Consider the following 22,883-nt stretch of genomic DNA (forward strand, 5'->3'; position numbering starts at 1 on the left):
GGACTTTAGGGTCATGTAGTTCGATCCAGTGGTTTGGCCCTGACTCTAACAAATGTTCAGCCACGGCAGACTTGTTGACCTGACGATTTTTCACAGCCGCGATGTGCTCCTTTACCCTTTCTTCTATGGTGCGCTTAGTTGGAGGTCAGTTTAATATGTAGTTATACGCGATTAAGTCCCGATTTTAAAAATAATGATGTGTAATAATCGTGAAAGTTTAAATCAGTGTGTCACTACTGTCACTGAATAATGTTGACATTTTCAGCAAGTGCGAGAGGGACACCAGCCCAAACAATTACCTCTCATGTGGACACACTTTTTGACCTAACTAATCAATCTAGTTAAATAATTCTAAATCTATGGTCTGTATGCGCCATGTGCAACGACCACAACATATGACCAAAAACTATGACAACTCATAGACAACCACCTACAACGAAAAAAGGCGCGGGTGTGTGGGTGGAGGTGCTTATCTTCCCGCCAAGAAGCTGTCAAAATTGTCAAAATCGGGATAACTTTAGAGGCCCGATCCACTGTTGTTTATTTTTATCAAATCAATAATTGTTATACAAATTTATTAATTAAAAGTATTCGGTAAACATGTCTAAATCAGAAGACAACGAGGAAAATTGGATATCGACTATGGATAATCTGTGCTCTAAGTTAAACGTAGATCCAGTTGCTGCAAAAAAAGCCAAGGATTCATTTTTGGAAATAAAACGCAATTACACTCTAGATGTGAGTATTACAACTAATAATGATTAATGGGAATCTTTATTTTGTGATGTAAAATGGATAGTGTGATTGATGCATTGTACTTAAATGCATACAATTCAAGTGTCCCTCTTTATTACGTCAACACTTGTAATTTTCTTTGTATTTAATGGACATCAGTCGTTTTACGTACCTATGTCTTAGTTTGAGTTATAGATCCGCACAAAGTACATAAAACTTATCAAGTATTCTGGTCAAATTAAATTTGTAGGTTGTTAGTGTTGTTACTAGGTCCCTTGTACTGTGAGGCTTTTGTATGTAACAAAGAATTCAGACAAAATTAGGTAAACATTGGCTAATTCATAATCTTGATGAAGCTGTTGTTTGGATTCATTAAACTTTCTTTCAAACTGCTCTTAACACTGGTGTTCGAAACACAACCTATTAATACATTTCTTATATCTATAAATAGTATAGTTCTTGAGAGCTGTTGCATGTATGTTAATAACTACCTTTTTTGAACAGTCCAACTAGGCATAATAACAATTTTGTCACAGTTATGATTTGGAAATAGAATAAACATTGTAGATAATAGTTAGATTAAAATTTAAGTTGTTAAATGACATTAAATTTTTAAGGCCATACCTGCATTATGAACCAAATTTTAATTACATTTCCACTTTATGAATAACAAGTAGGTCTCTATTTGCCAACAATGTGAACTTGGGTTCAACAAAGAAATGTTTTTTCAAGGGAGAACCGCTACACTGGATGGCATGTGCAATGTATGTTGCGTGCCGCACCACCATCACCCCGACTCTATCAGGAAAGGCTGTGGAAGGAAACTGTGTATCACTGACCAGGCTTCTACGGATTTGCAACATAAGGTTTGCTTCATATTCTGTAATTATAGGCTAATTCTATGTTTTATTATATAGCTTTTATGTGAAAACTGGTTTTTACTGTACATTGTAAGGTATAATTATGATTTTTGTAGGATTTTTATCAACCCTAAGCCTGCATTTCTACCAACATATTGTAAGGGAAATTTTAAAAAACAATAAAATCATTGCTATCATTAAAAATTAAGACTGAAAAGAATTCTTCTTTGTAATTCTTAGATGTCTGATACCAATGTAATAATGTAAATGTATTGTCCACAGTCTAATACAGTTTTTCAACAAAATAAAGAAATGGATGGAAATGGCAGCCATGTCCACAGACTTCAAAGAGAGGATATCACACTTGGAGCACAAATTTGCAGTGTCTACTGTGCTCTTCAGGAAGTTCCAGCCAATTTTTCAGGAAATCTTTTCAGGATTAACAAATGAGCCTATGAAAAGCAGCACTAAAAGTAAAAAGCCAAAGTAAGAAAAACTTTCTGAAATGATCTCCTGGTCATAATTTTTCTAAAAATCAATTTAACATAAGCAAATGCAACTTTTCTTAAAAGCAAAACCCAATTCAGCATTTTTATGGATCAGTTACTGATAGATAAGTTGTTTTGAAGTAAAACCATTAAAAATAACACAAAGAAGTTCTACATGGAACAAAGAGACAGACAGACAGTTCTACATAGAATTGATATTGCAAATAGCCATGTTAATCAAGAATAAGTTGTGTAAAAGAGTTTATTGAATGTTTATTTTGGTAGACCTGGGGCATATTGCATGAAAGCAAACAAATGATAAAATCATGAATAGTATCTTATATTTTATTATGCAATATGCCCCCAGGCACCTTAAGACATAATCTGAAAATCCTCATGTTAGAAAATACTTCATTTTACTGCAATATTTCAGACTCCAACCATGCACCACAAATGCCCTGTTTGAGTTCACCTGGTGCCTGTACATCTGTGTGAAAGGAGAATTCCACACTTCTGCTGATGATCTGGTAGACATGTACCACATTCTGCTGTCGTGTCTAGACTTTGTGTTCTCCAATGCCTTCATGGGTAGGAGGATTGACTTGATCAATCCCGGATTTAAAGGTAATTGTTTTGGATATTTCATTGAGAACATCTTTCTACATATTGAAGGAAGCCTACCCCATTAGTTGGTACCTACATAGAGTGGGATTTCATTTTAACTCCTTTTTTTATAGACTTATTTAGTGTTCGTATGGCAATAACTAGCTGATGAAGCTAGCTATAATATATTTTTCAGTACAGATGCTACTTTGCCCGCACTAGTGTGCAAAAATGTTAATAATTTTTGCCAGAGTTCAAACTTCAGATAGGCCATGTATTCTGAAAAACGTCGTACGATTACGTAGTACGAATTTTCTTTTCGCACGTGTGAAAAGAAAATTCTTAACTCGTGTCGATTTACAACACTCGCTAGAGTCGTCACTCGTTTCGAACTTCCTCTTTTCCGCACTTGTATCTTAATGTACTATTTTAGTGCCGTGACCCTCAAATTACATAGCTAACATTAATTTCTGTAATCATTTTATATGTACATATTTGTAGGTTTACCAAATGATTGGCTGAAAGATGATTTTGAACTGCCAAAGAAGGCACCATGCATCATATCCACATTGTGTGAAATCAAGGAGGGAATAGTAGTGGAGGCTGCTACCATGAAGGAGTACAGCTGGAGGCCTGTTATCAAAACCTTCTTCGAGAAGGGGGTAAGAATAATTTGGTTTAATTATCTTTTATTACTTATTTATATGTTAATTTTTGAAGACCTCGAAAATATGTGACACCCTCTTATAGCTCTACAAATAAGATTTATCAGATATTTTTGCTGCCTTTGTTGTAAAATATTATAACATGTTTTAGACGTTTTGAGACGTTTCCAAGGCAGCCCGGTGGATCTCTATACCAACTTGACACCTGACGCGATCGGTTGGTTGCGTAACCTGGATGTCGACTTATAATATTAATTGTCTACAAGTATACGCCATACGCTTAAATAATAATAATAACATGTTTTGCCCAAAATGTGCTCGAAAATTTGGCCATGAGATAGGTAGGGTACGCGAGTCACGTAAATTCACACCAGAGTGGAACAGCTACTCTCTCTTGAAACTCTGCTCCAGAACACACAGTCGCTGTGACCGAAATCGTTCATGACAGTATCATCATTATAACATGGCTGTACCACAGTATAATAAAGAGTACTATCGTACAGTATGGTCACTCCCGCTCCCCGCTGAAAGTGTCGCCCACCCCCTCTCGGTTACCTCACAGTTACCACCTGTCAAAAACGCGAACAGTCGACCTGTCATATCTCACTCATACAAGCATAGTACGCGTTAACCCACACGAGCTTAGACTGTGTGCTAGGGACGCAACTCTTTCATATATTTGATCGCCAGTGTCCGAGGTGTGGCTGTACTGAAAAAAAAAACTTATATTCTTTGTCTTAACAAATTATGACAAGTACTACTAGGTTCTTTCTCACATAACTAAGGATGTGTTTTGTTTTATTTGCAGATTTTGCAGGGTGATGCTGATCAGTTGACTGGACTATTAGATGTAGGACTATTTGACATCAATTTGAAATCATTAAATAATGTTTACGAAACTTACGTTCTTAGCGTAGGTGAATTTGACGAAAGAATATTTTTAGGTGAGAAATAATTTATTTTCTTTAAATGTTAATATTTTTATTACTGGCTGGATAGATTCATAAAAGTTTGTGAAGTTATCCTGATTGTTAAAACCTTTACGTATTAATTTAAAATATGTAAAACTTATTGTTATGACAATTTTGATAAGTGTCAGTTTGGTTTGTACATTCAGCCGACATGTCTGAATATTTCGATTTTAATTCGATTTTGGCTTGCGTAACGGAATACAATGATGGTAAATTTGTATAAAGAGTAGTGAATTACTATATGAGTTTATAGTAATATGTTATTTCTTAATTCAACTTATATAATTTCAGGAGAACACGCCAATGAACAGATAGGCACGAAAAACAAAGTATCGGGTGATGAGATATCTGAAGTTATTGCTACATTTGGACCAGTAAGTTGCTTGTCTTGTTATACATTTAGTTTAGAATTTAATTTAGTTCATTTTAGTAGGACGTATGAAATTTTCTCTTATTGAAGGAGTGTACTTTGCAGTGGTTCATATTGGTTGGCAATCTCAAGGTAGATTTACCCTTTGTACTCTTTTAGCGATTTAGACCCTGATGTGGCCTACCGACCCTCTCTCTTTCTCTGCTCTGGCCCTAATAGCTTTTATGATCTTAGAAGACTTAAAAAGAAGTGCAAATTGTCATAACAATTGAATGAATTATTTTTTGTAGAGCGGGAAGGCATGTCCCGACACACCACTAACGGGGCGCGGCTACCTGGGGCGGCCGTCGCCGCTGACGCCCGTGTCCGAAGCCACCAACAGCATCGCGCGCCTCGCCAACTACCTGCGCCACACCAAACCCGCGCCGAGCCACCACATGACCCGGCTGTTCGCGTGAGTAGCTCCCGCACACGGGTACTGGCCTGCTGTGTCTGGCTCCGAGGCCACCAACAGCATCGCGCGCCTCGTCAACTACCTGCGCCACACCAAACCCGCGCCGAGCCACCACATGACCCGGCTGTTCGCGTGAGTAGCTCCCGCACACGGGTACTGACCAGCTGTGTCTGGCTCCGAGGCCACCAACAGCATCGCGCGCCTCGTCAACTACCTGCGCCACACCAAACCCGCGCCGAGCCACCACATGACCCGGCTGTTCGCGTGAGTAGCTCCCGCACACGGGTACTGACCAGCTGTGTCTGGCTCCGAGGCCACCAACAGCATCGCGCGCCTCGTCAACTACCTGCGCCACACCAAACCCGCGCCGAGCCACCACATGACTCGGCTGTTCGCGTGAGTAGCTCCCGCACACGGGTACTGACCAGCTGTGTCTGGCTCCGAGGCCACTAACAGCATCGCGCGCCTCGCCAACTACCTGCGCCACACCAAACCCTCGCCGAGCCACCACATGACCCGGCTGTTCGCGTGAGTAGCTCCCGCACACGGGTACTGGCCTGCTGTGTCTGGCTCCGAGGCCACCAACAGCAACGCGCGCCTCGCCAACTACCTGCGCCACACCAAACCCGCGCCGAGCCACCACATGACCCGGCTGTTCGCGTGGGTAGCTCCCGCACACGTGTAGCAAAACAACAACAAAAGCAGCAGTAACAGTTAAAAATGCTAGTAGATTTCCAGAAGAAACAGAAACGAACCTCAAATACGCTTGGTTCCCAATGTTGTTGTTAATACACTTATAAATAAATTAAAAAATAAATAATATAAAAATAAAATCACAATCAGACACAATAGGTCCATACAATATATACAAAAAAACCGGCCAAGAGCGTGTCGGGCCACGCTCAGTGTAGGGTTCCGTAGTTTTCCGTATTTTTCTCAAAAACTACTGAACCTATCAAGTACAAAACAATTTTCCTAGAAAGTCCTTATAAAGTTCTACTTTTGTGATTTTTTTCATATTTTTTAAACATATGGTTCAAAAGTTAGAGGGGGGGGACGCACTTTTTTCCTTTAGGAGCGATTATTTCCGAAAATATTAATATTATCAAAAAACAATCTTAGTAAACCCTTATTCATTTTTAAATACCTATCCAACAATATATCACACGTTGGGGTTGGAATGAAAAAAAATATCAGCCCCCACTTTACATGTAGGGGGGGTACCCTAATAAAACATTTTTTTCCATTTTTTATTTTTGCACTTTGTTGGCGTGATTAATATACATATTGGTACCAAATTTCAGCTTTCTAGTGCTAACGGTTACTGAGATTATCCGCGGACGGACGGACGGACGGACGGACAGACAGACATGGCGAAACTATAAGGGTTCCTAGTTGACTACGGAACCCTAAAACAATACATATAAAGCTTACACTAAGAGTTACGCTAAGAGATAAAACTAAGAAGTAAAAAGCTTCTCAACTAAATCATATTCACCAACCTGCATAGTCTTTTTATAATTCAACATTATTCTAAAATGTAATCTTATCCCTCAGTGAACGCGACGTATCCGAGGAAGTAATCAACACAAGCATCATACAGCCCTGCAACCGCTGGATGGAGCAGTTCTCCAACGCCTTACGAGAGACCAACTGCAGCGCGGAAACCATCACGTTCCGGTGCAACATGGTCACATGTCTCTACTACAAAGTCTTCGAACACATCATCAGAGAAGAACATAGGAAGAAACCACACATCTCACTACAGGTAACTACAGACTTTCCGAATGCCCTCGAGAACCTAGATAACGACTTATTTCATTTATTTATTATCAAGTCACATTAAAATGCAGGTGTAATGCAGTAGGTCAGTCAGTTCATGACGCCCTGTGAGGGCATACAACATGCTTATCTTAAATAATAAAATATATACAGTATACACACATACAATTAAACCTGCAACCACAGGATGGATCAGTTCATCAACGGCATCAACACTTTACGAAGTCGCCGATACATATTCTTGAACAATTTTTTTTATTGGTCGATCTAACGCCACTTGAAGTAATAATCCATAATATATATCTTTGTCGACAGTTACTAGTGACGCAGCAGACATACCAACTATCTCTCTTCGCGTGCTGCGCGGAAGTAGTGCTGCACGCGTATGGCGCGCACTCGCTGCGTTTCCCGCGCGTGCTGCGTGTATTCCAGCTTAGCGCCTTCCATTTCTACAAGATCATCGAGCTAGTCGTGCAAGCAGCCAAGGATAACCTCAGTCGTGATCTTGTGAAGCATCTTAACGCAGTCAGTACCTACTATCTACTTACCTACTGATCACTTGCGAGAGTTGGAATATCACAAGGTGAAGTGCGTACTTGCTACGCGTCTTCCAACTCAGCGCCTTCCACTTTTACTAGATCATCGAGCTGGTGGTGCAAGCAGCCAAGGATAACTTGAGTCACGACCTTGTCAAACATCTTAACCCGGTTAGTACCTAATGACTGTTCCCTTGATGTCAAGTAAAAGTCAGACACGTTGTTGTCGCGTGCTGCGTATGTTCCAGCTCAGCGCCGGTGCATTAGGCCCAAAAATGTATCTGAGTTCAAGGTAGTAGTTCACTGATAGCCGCGCGTTACTTTAGGTTAGAAAAAAATGTACTTGGTAGTTGTTTATACGTACTTGATTGCACAAAGTACAGCCAATGAATTCGGTATAACAATGTAATATATTTCCAGGTCGAAGAAGAAGTACTAGAATCGTTGGTGTGGACGTCGGACAGCCCGCTGTGGGAGCGGCTGGAGCAGGGCGCGATACCGGCCTCCACCGACGTTTACATTTCCGACTCACCGCTGCGGAGAACCAATGGTGCGTGTTTTAGTTATCTGGCGACTATTCAGAGTGACAAAATGTATGATTTTCATTTGCATTATGCAAATTGTGACTGAATTTTGCCGTCGGACGGCTATTCGCTACGTGCACGACTAGTGCTGCTCTCATTTTGTCGGCTATTCCATATTTAATTGTATTTATATAAACTTTATTGCACAGTAAAAATATACTGTTACAAGAGACAGGTGGACTTAATGCTACATGAATGATACATGGCATTCTCTGCGCTCGTTGCCACTATTTTTATTTTTGTCTATTTAAATGGCTTCATTCATAAAGTGTGTCCAAATATCTACATAACCTATTTTACAAACATGTTTGTATGAAACGAATGTATTTTGTATGCAGGTGGCATGCAGTCTCCCGTATCGACAGTGATCGACCGCTTCCTGCTGCCGATGGCCGACCACGCCAAGAAGCAGCTGTTCAAAGACAACATCAAACCAGGACAGTCGCTATTAGGTAATTTACTATCAAATATAACGCAATAACGTTCTATTTACAAAATACTTTTTTGGTTAGTGCGATATCCAAAATCAGTCTTAGTCTGCAACACAAGAGCACCGCAATCTCCTCGATTTGGACCTTTCGGCCGCCATCGCAACTATGTTTCACAACCAGTTGTCTACAATGTTCAGGATTAAATGTCTATCAGAACTGGTTGCCATGAAAGAATAAAACATCCTTATATCACAGAATATATAATAGTACAAGTACAGAAGGCTCACTCCTTTGATGTTTACAAAATGCCGCCATTCTAAATTCTTACCTACATTAACAAACGGACCGCACGCGAGCAGCCAACATTGAATTTTATTGCGCCGCGCGAAGGTCGTCGCCAATGAATGGGCCGCGAACTCGCGGCCGCTGACATGTACTTGTAGCGCGGCGATATAATCGCGGAGTGAGCCGCCCCTGCTTATATACAAATTGTGAAGCAGTTGCAATGGCGGCCGAACGGATCTGGAGCGATATCACACCACACCGGCTTTCGCCAAAGTAGATTCCACGGAAATCTGTCTATACTCTTATCTGCCCAACATCAGGATGACTAACAGGACGGCGTCCAGTTGAACGACCCAATTAAGCCCTAAAAGGGCAAAAAAATACAAAGTAAAAGTACTAATATTGTTTGTACAATTTCAGTTCCAAACAGTAACGTGGTAGTCAAGCAAGAGCCTCTAACGCCGACGCAACAGAATTCGGGCGCTCCGAGCGGCGAAACGACACCTAACTCCACGCCCAAGAAAGCTAATAATTCCCTGGTGCTTTTCTTCAGAAAGGTAAGATTGGGTTTGTTTCGTATAATGCAAGCTATTTTTTATGTAAAATCTGGCCTTAGAGGCCGTATGCGAAACGAAGAAGAAATAAGGACAATGGAACTAGAGTTTAAGGCTTATATGACTTTTAGCTAAGTAAGCAGGGTAGGGTCCCTAATGACTAGACCAGACTTAGCAATCTGTCTATTTGTTGCTCTCATTATCAAGAGCCATTTTCTTGGGCTAGCTCTCCAATCTCTCCGTCTATAAGAATCGGATGGTAAAATGCTTAAGAACGTTATTTTTTTCTTCAGTTCTACAGCCTAGCAGTGGTCCGAATGAACGACCTATGCACCCGCCTGCGCTAACTGACGAAGAGTTGAAACGCAAGATCTGGACGTGTCTCGAACATTCCATCATGCACCAGACGCATCTCATGCGCGACCGCCACCTCGACCAGATACTTATGTGCGCCGTCTATGTCATATGCAAGGTTGGTCTACGTCACTTACAATACACGTACTAGTATATACGGTCAATATAGAGCGAGCAATATCCAATGGCCAATGTAGACATTCCTCAGCTGAAGCAGCGCGAGAATGTTCCTCAACTGAGCGACTTACCTTGGCCGAGGCACATTTAAATGTACCGTTTGCCACGTGACGCTGCTCGCTTTGTGTGGATTCGCTTAATATTGAGTTTGAGGTGACAAAATGTTCGTTATCCTCTAAAATATAATCGTTAAAATTGTTCTAATCTTCGATTTAATTGCAGGTTTCAAACAATGCTAACAATCAAGTAGAAAGAACGTTTGCGGACATCATGCGGTGTTACAGACAGCGACCCCTAGCTGATAATCATGTTTACAGATCGGTTTTGATCAAGCAAAGTACTGGAGACAGTAAGTGCTATTTTTCATTTCACTGTTTCACTCAGATCATTAAATCCCTTAAAAACTATTCTGGAAGAAGTGGCAGTCATATTCTTTCATGTTTTCCATGATAAAAACTCTTCTATAAATTGTTTGTTTAACTCATTATTTATTTCAGGTTCTCCTGAGAGAGGCGATTTGATCAATTTCTATAACAAAGTGTATGTTCAGTGCATGCAGACTTTTGCACTTCGGTTTACGGGCAAGCATAAAGATGTAAGTATCTAACTATTACGTAATATATAGACGTCAACCGCCACCGCCATTACACAGGGTGTCCACTTTCTGGAAAGTCAGGGAAAGTCAGGGAAAAGTCAGGGAAGCTCATAGTGGTCATGGAAAGTCAGGGAAATAATTTGGAGGTCAGGGAAAAATTTGGTACCAAGAAAAAAAAAACAAAAAGTATTGAAAATATAATATGATTTCTTGAGTAGGTAGTGATTTTAGGGCAACTTAGAATTGTCTCTTTCTTTTTATGACAAGTATAGTACCTAGCCTCCATCCCAGTGATTGATGGTAAGGGATATCTTCATGATGCTCTAGCTGACCTTAATTTATCCGGCCCAAAATCGTAAATGCGGAAAAATCCAGATTTTTTTCTTACATTGCGTGCCCCACCCACATGTTCCAAAATGGCGAGAGGATTCGGGAATAAATTCAGTTATTGTGATTCAGATTAACTGGAAAGTTGCACCACAATGTCACCATATACAACATTCATAAGGTAGGTGCTTTTGCTAGGGCGACGTGAAAACGACAAAGAAAAAGTTACGTCGTCGCTGTCCAAATTCTAATCTATCCGACAATCCAAAGCGGAGTGCCTCATAAAGCCAATGGCGCAAAACGTCACATAGAGGCCCAATTTTATATGATTCAAAGGAGCATAGGAGGATAATAAGAGTGACGATGAGAGAACTTCAAAGCACTTGGAAACCTAAAGGCATATGTAGTGGCAAAACACCTAAATGGGCATCCTGAAACCCGACGCTGACAACAGAGAAAAAATTTCGCGCTCGCTTCGCTCGCCTTTACTATTTCTACATAGGTAATATATTTTTTCGCGCTCACTACGCTCGAAATCCTGATTTCATTTTAAGCCTGCTTTCCTGACTCTGCTCTGATAGACTAGGTACTCCATTTTGTTTGCTATGTAAGACCAATAACTACCTACTATCAAAGGACGTATAAAAGGGGAAAAAAATTCGATATTTTTTTTACGGGGAAATATCCAATGCGCCGCAACTCAAACTCGTTCTACCCTGATAGAGTGCACGGCACTGGTATAGCCAAAAGTAAATGGCGATAACTACCAACTACAGATTTCGTTACTGTTAGTTTTATAAAACCAGAAATTAAGGTTTAATAGTTAACAACAGGTAAAAAAAAACCGTAGGTATAAAACTATGAACTGCCTTGCAAATTTTAATATTTGCAATTTTTTATATAGTGATCCTATAAGGGTTGCGTTTTTCCTTTTTGAGGTATGGAACCCCAAAAAAACTGCTTTTTCAGGTTTTTTTTTCAAGGCAGAAAAAAAACCGTTTTTTGGCAACCCTAAGTAAAAGTGGTAAAAATTTCATCATTTAGGATGAAAATTTGGTCAGGGAAATTTTCTTAAATGGTCATGGAAAGTCAGGGAAAAGTCAGGGAATTTTTTTTTGGGTTTAGTAGTGGACACCCTGTTACAGCATAAGTTCAGTCTGGCAGGGTCGCCATGTGATACTAATACTAGGGCATCGTAGTGATGTCCTTATACATACATTTAATGGTTTATTCAACACGTAGGGGCTCGCCCGGTCACGCGTAGTCTGTACGCTTCGCATGCGCTATAGATGTAGTTACGATGATTTTTTGATTTTTAACAACCCTTTATAGGACAAAAGGGGGAAGGGAGAAGTTTTTTGTGTTACAAGTTAAAAACGATAAAACAAGAAACGGTGTGTGTTCGCAGGAGTGCAGCCTGTCGCCGCTGCCGGCGGGGCGCGGCGACGTGAGCTCGCCGGGGCAGCGCGTGTCGGAGCGCCCGCAGCTGTACGTGAAGCCGCTCACGTCGCCACCGCCCAGCCTCAACCAGCTCACCTACCGCTTCAGCCGCAGCCCCGCCAAGGTACCGAACGAGTCTTGTGTTCTCATTATAGCCGGATAAAAGAGTTTTTTTTATTCTTTAAAAACAGATAGCAAAATCGCATTTTATCCACAAGAGTGCAAAGAATATTTGAAATCCGAAAGGCATGTCCCAGACGGGACAATTTTCTCCCTGTGCTTAAATTGTCTCAACAAATCATGTGATGTGAACGTAAAAATAATTTCATATGGAATTGTATCCGAATAAAAACATAAAATTCAAACAATTTTATAACATGATTTTACCATAAAACACTTGAAATCGTACAAGAAATTGTATTTATGACTCTTCCATTGTACTTATTCAGAACGCACCTTAAGTAACATTGCAATCTCAAAACGCGTGAAACGGAACGCACCCAAATAGATTTTTCTTCTTGATTCTTAATTTGAAACTTTTATGGTGTCGGTCGGTGCATCGTGGAAATTGTAACAAACGCAAATTGACTTATTTCTGTGCAATTATGTTCCAGTTGTTTTTATTGCGTGTTTCCTCGCTTTAGTGAGGTGAAAAGTTGTGTGTTACACACGGGATGCAAAGTTATTTTACCTCGTGTGTATTGCAACACTCTCTACGCTCAGGATTCTAATTTTGAACTACTCGCTTCGCTCAGGATTCCATTTTCGAACCACTCGCTTCGCTCGTGGTTCCATTCGCTAGCTCGTAGTTTAACCCTAGAATCCATTCGCTAGTTCGTGTTGCATTTCCACACTCTGTTAAGAGGGCATTCAACGAAAACGTCGTAATAATGTAAAATTGATAGTTTTAGTCGGCAAAATGCTACACTTTCCGTCATCTAAAAGACTTATTAAGTTCAGGATTCGATTAGGACATCTTCTTAACTTACATGTTGTGAGACTGGATTTTTAAAAACTAACTCACTTAATTAATTATGATTTTTTTTCTAGTGCATGTTTAGGAAAACCCGCGAAAAGTGCTGACTTAGTCCGTCTAATTTGTAAAATTTGGATAGTTTTGAATGCTTCAAGTGGTAAATTTGTATTATGTATATCCTGTACTACAATCTTCTGAGACTACTTCTTTGTTATAAGGCTTTAGAATAGAGTAAATGAGGATATGATGAATCCAATTTGTTTCAGAAATCACCTCAGAATAAGTGTCAATTTCTTCGAAAACTTACGTGTTTTTGAAGTAGTTTTAATATAAAAATAATCTGCAACGCTTACTCAAACAGATTTTATGCAAAAGTTTTCTATTAATTGCAATTTAATATTTTTGACGATTTTTTAAAAATGCCTCCTTATTACCGGTTACGCGCGCTTGCGATGTCAGTACCGCGGCAGAGCTTGTAGAGGCAGGACGTATGTTAGTCCGCTCCGCACGCGGCTCGACGATCGCGAAGTTATTTTGTCATTGTGTGCGGCACCCGCCGTGTCCAAAACCGCACTTGTGTGCGTGTTTGGCTGTACTGTTGCATGTATACTGCGACCGAAAACTTTGATCCTTGGGTTGACGACTTTGGTAACTAACTAATTAACTTGACTAATATTTTTAGTAAGTATTATTTATTATTGAATATCATTTTAGGTTACTGACTCGTCTCAACAAAATCTTTGACAATAGATGGTACTCAGGATCTGATGATGTCAGTGTGATAAGTCTTATCCAGATGGTAGTCATGATGATGAAGTCAGATGGTAGTCATGAGTTCTCATCAACCAGGTCTTGAAACCATTTCGTGTTTGGGCTCGTTTGATTTCACCTCAACAAGATCTTTGACAAGAGGTGATGGTACCCAGGATCTGATGATGAAGCCGGAAGGTAGTCAGTGAGTTCTCATCAACCAGGTCTTGAAACCATTTCGTGTTTGGGCTCGTTTGGTTCGTCTCAACAAGATCTTTGACAAGAGATGGTACCCAGGATCTGATGGTGAAGCCGGAAGGTAGTCAAGAGTATTCAACAACCAGGTCTTGAAACTCTTCTGTGGTTGGGCTCGTTTGATTCGTCTCAACAAGATCTTTGACAAGAGATGGTACCCAGGATCTGATGATGAAGCTGGAAGGTAGTCAAGAGTATTCCACGACCAGGTCTTGAAACCACTTCGTGTTTGGGTTCGTTTGATTCGTCTCAACAAGATCTTTGACAAGAGATGGTAATCACTCTTTTATACTCTGGCGCATCCACTGTCTCAGTGTGTCAACAGTGAACTAAAGCAGGTAGGCGTAGCGTAGAGTTGTATTTCCTTACAAAAAACTAATACCTATATGTGGACCTTCCTGTGCTCCATGCAATTAAACAACATAATATTTAAAAACCGGCCGAGAGCGTGTCGGGTCACGCTCAGTGCCTACACTGAACGTGGCCCGACACGCTCTCGGCCGGTTTTTAAAGCCGCGTTGGTAAATAGCCGCTCGGCTCTTCCGTAGTTTTCCATATTTTTCAAAAACTACAGAACCTATCAAGTTCAAAATCATACGTTAGGGTTGAAATGAAAAAAAAAATCACTCCCTACTTTACGTGTAGGGGGGGTACCCTAATAAAACATTTTTTTCACTTTTTATTTTTGCACTTTGTCGGCGTGACTGATATACATATTGGTACCAAATTTCAGCTCTCTAGTTCTAACGGTCACTGAGATTATCCGCGGACGGACGGACGGACGGAGGGACAGACAGACAGACATGGCGAAACTATAAGGGTTCCTAGTTAACTACGAAACCCTAAAAACACATTTTAAATATAAAAAAAAACTACTTAAAATTAAAGAAAACCGATCTTAGTTCCATTATATATATGTACCTAGAAAACATCATCATCTTCCTTGCGTTATCCCGGCATTTGCCACGGCTCATGGGAGCCTGCGGTCCACTTTGACAACTAATCCCAAGATTTGGCGTAGGCACTAGTTTTTACGAAAGCGACTGCCATCTGACCTTTCAACCCAAAGGGTAAACTAGACCTTATTGGAATAAGTCCGGTTTCCTCACGATGTTTTCCTTCACCGAAAAGAACCTAGAAAACATATCATATACAAAATGAAATAAAACTAAGAAAACGGATTATATTCATTATACGCGATATAATCTGATTCCATAAATTTATTTCATTAGTAACTATCGCGGTGACAGAAGACAATATTATATACACAATTTATTATATTATAAAAGTTATTTAATTTATTTCTTCCAAGGCTACACACGTTTTAATAAAAAAAAACTGTGATAAGTTTAATAATTAAACTAAAAGGTCAAGTATTTATGCACGAAATCATGTATGCAAATATGTAATATATATGGTGGTGTTTTTACGCAAGTATCAATAATGGTTAGTCCGCAACGCTACTGACGGCGTGGCGGTACCGACCATGAATGCTATCCCTTTCGCTCTAGCCGCACGTAAGGTTGGTTCGAAGAGGATCGCACGCTATGTCTGTACCGCAGGCTACAATCGTTATGCTTCTGGTTATAGTGTGCGTCTGCACACAGGCGCACGCCAGCGCCGCCGGCGTCGAAATGCGAGCAAGCAGATTTTTTGAAAGCGCTCTTAAAATACAACTTTGCTCCCTTGTATAACAAATAACTATTGTCTCACATGTGACACATGGGACAGTAAAAATTCACGACTACGCTAACTTCTTACCCCCATATTCACAAACGTACACTAAAGTTAAGTTATCGAGCCGACAAAGTTCGTTTGCCCCTTTCCGACGTATTAGTGTAATAAAAAGGGACGAACGAACTTTATCGGCTCGATAATTTTAGTGTACAGTCACCGGCAAAAATAAGTGATGATTTTTGCCGATGAAAATGCATTGCATAAATTTGTATTTGTACCCAAAACACATGATAAGATTATTGATGTAAATACTAACACAGGATCTGCACGCGATCAACACGATGGTGTCGTGCGAGGTGGGCGGCAAGCGCATGAGCGACGCGGCGCAGGACGTGGTGAAGCGCGCGCGCCTCGGCCTCGCCGCGCCCGGCGTCGCGCGCAAGCTGCAGGGGCTCGTGTCCGACCGCCAGGCCGTGTGAGGTGAGAACGCAACACGTGAACACTATTCCAGACTGAGCCCTGTTTGATAATGATAAGACGACACATGTGTGCCATATGGTCATATCTGGCCATGTTGGCGAAACGGCACAGGACATCGTTAAGCGTCGTAAGGCACCGAGGCCATCGCATGCGAGAAACTCGTGTCCGACCGCCGAGCCGTATGAAGTGAAACCTCGAGACACTACTTCAGTCGACGTCAATACTTTTGTACATTTCCGTAAAAAATTATGTACATGAAACAACATTTATACAATCAACATTTTGGTGAAGCAGTTAGTATTTAAGATTACTGATGCTAATTTTCCATTTTCAGGTACCATCTGACCGCGAGGACTTCAGACATATGTTATGAATTTTGTCTTTATTCTTCGGTATATTGCAATAAGACTTCCTATTTTATTTTAATCGCAGAAAGCGGCAGATATTTTATTTATATTGGAATAACGAACTAGTGATCATCTTATTGTTTATAATCAAGTCTGTATTTGGAATACGAGCCAAATATTTGTCTCTCTTCAGTGGCTTCGCTTGAAAATTATATTAATATTACATTTGACGAACTAAGAATCAATTTTTAAAGTTAACCAAGTTTAGCATTGACTTTTGGTTTTTAATAAGGACGGGACGCGACGCACGAATAGTTTGGCACATTTAGCTACCTGCTTTTATCCCAGGGAAATGAAAGAGACGCTATCACGATTGTCGCCTTTCGATAATTGTGGCGAATATAATTTTGCGCGTACAGTAGAGAGGTAAAAAACAAGCAGGTGTACGAAATTATTCGTGCTTTTTACATCCTTTAGCATTGTATCTTTTTTATTAGTTTAGCCCAGTGGCTGGTCCAATGTGGAGCACTTGTGCTAGGGCATTCGTCAGACGTCGGCAGTCGCGTTGAACTGACACTCGAACCATATTGATCTCATCTCTTTTATTTATGTTGGTTATGATTTAAATATGCCATAAATAATGTAAAGTTGCTCATTGCTAATGTAAACTAAGACTTAAGTTAAGAATTGAGGAAATGGCTGTGTCAGATCAGGTTAGTACATAAGTTCATGTGTTTCCAATTCTTAAATCACTGGCGACTGCTCCGATAGCCTTCACAAAGTTTTTTTTAAATTATGTATTTTAGGTATAACTGACAAACTGCAATATGCGTCGCTATCAAATCGATTTGTATTTTATTTAAGACGATCACAATTATTACACAAGAAAGTAGTATATAGTGACTTGACTAATAAACGATACAATCAAATAAATAGACTTGTAATGCGGAACGAAAGTTCTATGTATCAGCACATAGCCTCTTCCACTTTCTGAGCTTATTTCAAAACGTATTAACATGTACTCCGGTAATTTTATTTAGATATATATGTGAGACGCTTTTCGGTAAAAAAAATCACCGTAAAAATAACGTTAGGAATTATTGTTCGACTTACATATCTATTTGTTGAGTTGTCTACCAATAGGAATAGTTTCTCAAGTTTTAAACATAAATGTATACTTTTCTTTATATTATATTAAAATTGAACGACTACTTATTATGCACTCGCTGGATGGAATCGTATTTTCGGCGAAATCTATTCAAATTGCTTCCATGTTGATTTAATTATTTTTTAGCTATAAGTTAATCAGAGTAAACATACAAAATCAATTTTGTTTTAACTTTAATCAAAATTAAATGATTGTGTATATTTCGGACATAACCATTTTATCATGTATTGTACGAAGAGTATGTATTTAGGATTAGTAAAAGATGAGTATGTAATAATGACTTTTATTTTACACCATGAGATAATAATACCATTAATATCTAGTAAAGATAAGTAAATGCCTTTGGACATGGTTTAACACGTTCACTGTTCTCTTTGTGTTGTAAACCTAACAGCCTTGTGACCCACACGTGAGGGCAATGGACAGTGATCGTGTTAAATGAACAATCCTAAGCGCACGGTAGTGCGTAGGCCAAGTTCCAGCAACAAGCCGCGCGCATGTTTTTCTTTCCCAATATAATTCACTATTAGCTTTTATTTATACATCTACAATGTGCTGCTATTGGGATTTTATTACATTATATCTAAGTAACCCTTTAAGCTAAAAGTGCAAAAATGACAATCTTACTGAGTAAATACAGATATACTTGAGCCTTTCTTGAGAACGTTATCCTTTTACTACAGCAAGTATTCTAAAGAGAAAACGTTTTCTTTACAATTATTTATTATTTGTTAGCCTGTAGTGTCCCAGTGCTGGGCAAAGGCCTCCCTCTCTTTCTTCCACGCGTCTCGGTTTAAGGCAATGTTTGGCCAATCTTTTCGAAAGACGTCAAGATCGAGCCGCCATCTCCTTCGCGGTCTGCCGTCACGCCGCACTATGTTTGGTGTCCATTCGGTACTTTTCTTGGCATGCGGCAGATGTGTCCGGCCCAGTCCCATTTAAGCTTAGCGGCTGTCAGGGCTACGTCGGCTACTCTGGCAAACCTTGAGGGAGAGCTTTTGAGCATTAGTCAAAGACCAAGTCTGGGCGCCGTAGGTCAGGATCGGAAGAATGCACATATCCATGAGTTTTCGTTTCAGCGATATGGGAAGGTCCCCCTTCATATATTCCTTCATGGACCAATAGCTCTTCCAGGCATTTTCGGTACGTCCTGCGACCTCCTTTTCTTGTCGTGCCTGGAAAGAGACTATTTGGCCCAGGTCTCATGGACATATTCAATTCAATTCTTCCGCCGTCAACTTGAATCCTACATTTGGCACTGTTCGTCATTAGTTTGATCTTTGACATGTTCATTTGCAATCCGATCTCGAGGATTGCCATGCTCAGCTGTTGGAGCATGCTTTCGAGTTCTGTACAAACAGGAGAATATTCTCCAGGATGGTACAATCACCTGCAATAATATGTTACTCTTGGATGGCCGCAAAAATATCTGTTCAAATGTATTGACACCATTTTTGTGGCCTTTGAAGAGTAACATATTATTGTAGGTGACTACACACTGCAGTGAACATCGCTAAATATACCTACAACAGATGGTTTCAGTCGAATATGGTAAGCTTGCCTTAAGAGTTATACAGTGACATGGCAAATTTACAAGATTACCTAATTGAATATTTTTACCTTATATTTACCAAGACTACTGACTAAACTCTAAGCTATTCATAGTAATTAATATCTGGGCGACCGAGCTTCGCTCGGTTCTGTTTCGTATCCTTGACCTGTGTCGCCATCTAGTTCGAAAATAAATAGTACCTACATCGATCAATCGAAAGAACTCTCAGTCTTAACAACACAACTACTCCACACGAGATGGCGCGCGTTTCGTCACAAAAGCTCAGTGTATTTTTCTATTCGTGTTAGCCTTGACCTGTGTCGCCATCTAGTCTTTGAAGTAAATAATACTTACATCGACCGAAAGACTTCTGTCTCAACAGTACAACTACTCCACACGAGATGGCGCGCGAAGAAAAACGCGTGAAAACTCGAAAATTCGCGTTTTCCGGGACCTAAGGATATGTTAGATCGATTTTTCACCCACTAAAACCCCCACATAACAAATTTCAGCGAAATCGTTAGAGCGGTTTCCGAGATCGTCGGTATAAATAAATAAATAGATAAATAAATAAATAAATATACAAGAATTGCTCGTTTAATAGTATAAGATAAATAAACAATGATAAAAAGCTGAGAAAAAATAATACAATAATTGCGGTCCTAAGTCCTGACAATAATAATCCGACTTCACAGGAGTTTAAATTATGGCTTTAAAAAAAGCCATAATTTAAGTAATCATTTTACTTATCAAACGTTCAATGCAGTAACCTAAACTTAAATCTACATTTCAAATCATTTTATCCATCAGAACAATACAAAAACAAACACCCTCTTTGAGGTCGGTTAAAACTACAACAGCGGCTAATATCGTCAGAGTTCCGGTAGACGGCGACGGTGATTGATACAAATTTAAATTTACGGAACGAAAGGACAGATGGCGCTGTAAGCCTATACATCTGCATAGCGTGGCGTGCTGCATTGTTCATTGGAGAACGATGAGTATCCGCCCACATGCAAAATATCCGCGTTAAAGGCTCAGTTTCATTAGTCGATACGTGTTCATTTTACGTTTACCGCTGCGCCCGCTGGGAATCACCGACTTCCCATTTTTTTTTAAAGTAGGGAATCGCCGGAATGCATGGACGCGGAATCGGTGTCAGTGCGAAGGGGCGCGGGTCAGGTGGCGCGGCCCTTGCCCTCCTTGATGGCGATCACGTAGCGCTGCGCCACGCGCTCCGGTGGCGAGTAGCCGTCTGCGTACGAGGAGTCCTGCGCAAAAAATATTGAAATCAACATTTTTTGAATAATTTTAATATAAAAAAATTGTTTGTCTGTAAAGTCGGTTTACGGACGGTAGTTTAACGTGATAACGTCAAACATTACAGTAGTATAGACAGGGGCGGTCAGAGTATAGCAAAAGGGGCCCGATTCTGGGACTTTTTTCACGTTTTTTTATTTATTTATTTATTTATTAAAAATACACAAAAGTTAACAGTATTTCACCAAAGCACTTATGTGGTAATATAATTATGTACATGTTAAATTGACATAAATAAAAGCAAACACACTTAAAAGTTAAACTATGGTTATTACATTAATAACCTAAGGAGTGTAGAGTCTATGAACCTTAAGAGTTTTCTGTAAAACACACCAACACTATCAGCAAATATGTCAATATCGTCTGTCTCCAACATGATGCGGTTAAGAGCAGCTCGGGCTCGAGCGGTGCGCCGGCCGCCGCGAACAGGCGCCGCCGCCGCCGCGCCGGCACCGCGCCCGGCATGCCAACCACCACATTCGCTCTTGGCACTTGCAGCTCCATTCTCTCAAGCACGGATGCGTCATCTACTCTATGGTGAAACAGTTGGCGGTAATGCATAATATGCAGCAGTTTCCGTCTGGTTTCTAGAGTTTGAAGACCAACCATTCCTGTTACGAATAGAGATGGATACATATATGGGTAATATCCGTACAGTCGTTTGTAAATGTGCCTACAGAACTTCCTCTGCACTCTTTCTAGCATAGTGTTTTGTTCTTATTAGAAAGAATGCATTAAAATAAGCATCTTTTATAAATTAAAGTTTTTTTTAAAACCTACTAATTTAGGAGTTAGAGTGGTGCAAAGTTGCAAAATTTTCCCGTAGCATTACTAAGGCGCCAGAGACAGAAAGCGATATCGACGGAGCCCCGCTTATTACAGAAACTGCACAGAATAGGAGCCTTCGTCCGTTTGAAGATACCTAACGAACCTAACCTATACCTATATAAAAGTCGTCATTTTGTATCCTAGACCGTTTGCGAGACACGCGTTAATTTTATTAAAGTGCTAGTGCCATTTACTAATCTTAGAACCCTAATATCTCAGTAAATATTAATGGAGAAGAAAAAGTTTATATAACAAAACATCCTTATTTAAACGTGTTCTATATGATTTATCAATATTAATATAGGTTATATTGGTAAAAAAAATCATCGTAAATTTATTAAGTCTCTGGCGCCTTAGTAAAAATACTATGGGAAAATTCGCAACTTCGTACTGCTCTAACTCCTAAATAAGTAGGTTTTTCAAACAACTTCATTCTATAAAAGATGCTTATTTTAATGCAATCTTTCATGTTTTTAAATTACAAACACTCAAAAATAATAAACACGGGCGCGCCATCTGTCGCAGCTGTGGTGCTTTACTCAGGCCACACGCTACAACCATACCGACTTTTGTGTCAAAGTGACAGTCAGCAATGTCAGATTCCACATTGGTCATTAATTTTGGAATCAGCACCCCCTAAAACCTATTTTACGACACCCATGATGCCTTTTGTGTCAAAGTGACAGTCAGCAATGTCAGATTCCACATTGTTCATTAATTTTGGAATCAGCACCCTCTAAAACCCATTTTACGACACCCGTGACGACTTTTGTGTCAAAGTGACAGTCAGCAATGTCAGATTCCAAATTGGTTATTAATTTTGGAATCAGCACCCCCTAAAACCTATTTTACGACACCCATGACGACTTTTGTGTCAAAGTGACAGTCAGCAATGTCAGATTCCACATTGTTCATTAATTTTGGAATCAGCACTCCCTAAAACCTATTTTACGACACCCATGACGACTTTTGTGTCAAAGTGACAGTCGGCAATGTCAGATTCCACATTGGTCATTAATTTTGTAATCAGCACCCCCTAAAACCTATTTTACGACACCCATGACGACTTTTGTGTCAAAGTGACAGTCAGCAATGTCAGATTCCACATTGTTCATTAATTTTGGAATCAGCACTCCCTAAAACCTATTTTACGACACCCATGACGACTTTTGTGTCAAAGTGACAGTCAGCAATGTCAGATTCCACATTGGTCATTCATTTTGGAATCAGCACCCCCTAAAACCTATTTTACGATACCCATGACGACTTTTGTGTCAAAGTGACAGTCAGCAATGTCAGATTCCAAATTGGTCATTAAT

The 22,883-nt window shown here is 39.9% G+C and overlaps 2 protein-coding genes across 3 annotated transcripts in view; one reads left to right on the top strand and one right to left on the bottom strand.

The window, feature by feature from the left end:
• The first annotated feature begins 459 nt into the window (after positions 1-459).
• LOC125234680 (retinoblastoma-like protein 1) lies at positions 460-19,622 on the top strand. The gene is given in 20 exon segments (XM_048141023.1): positions 460-738; positions 1,468-1,601; positions 1,878-2,081; positions 2,517-2,707; positions 3,188-3,348; positions 4,160-4,295; positions 4,614-4,696; positions 4,983-5,146; positions 6,704-6,914; positions 7,244-7,453; positions 7,885-8,014; positions 8,387-8,500; positions 9,185-9,321; positions 9,612-9,657; positions 9,660-9,790; positions 10,072-10,198; positions 10,347-10,444; positions 12,180-12,335; positions 16,190-16,349; positions 16,684-19,622. Coding segments are annotated over 19 exon segments (2,730 nt in total). The 5' UTR covers positions 460-600; the 3' UTR covers position 16,349; positions 16,684-19,622.
• A 405-nt stretch (positions 19,623-20,027) lies between these two features.
• Positions 20,028-22,883, bottom strand: part of LOC125234445 (SAGA-associated factor 29) — a 31,797-nt gene continuing 28,941 nt past the window's right edge. For both annotated transcript variants that reach the window (XM_048140690.1, XM_048140691.1), the window contains exon 8: positions 20,028-20,687. In XM_048140690.1, the coding sequence (XP_047996647.1) occupies positions 20,595-20,687 (93 nt within the window). In that variant the 3' untranslated portion in view covers positions 20,028-20,594. The remainder of the gene's footprint in view (positions 20,688-22,883) is intronic.

Source organism: Leguminivora glycinivorella, chromosome 16 (genome assembly GCF_023078275.1).
Source record: "Leguminivora glycinivorella isolate SPB_JAAS2020 chromosome 16, LegGlyc_1.1, whole genome shotgun sequence".
Classification (NCBI taxonomy): domain Eukaryota; kingdom Metazoa; phylum Arthropoda; class Insecta; order Lepidoptera; family Tortricidae; genus Leguminivora; species Leguminivora glycinivorella.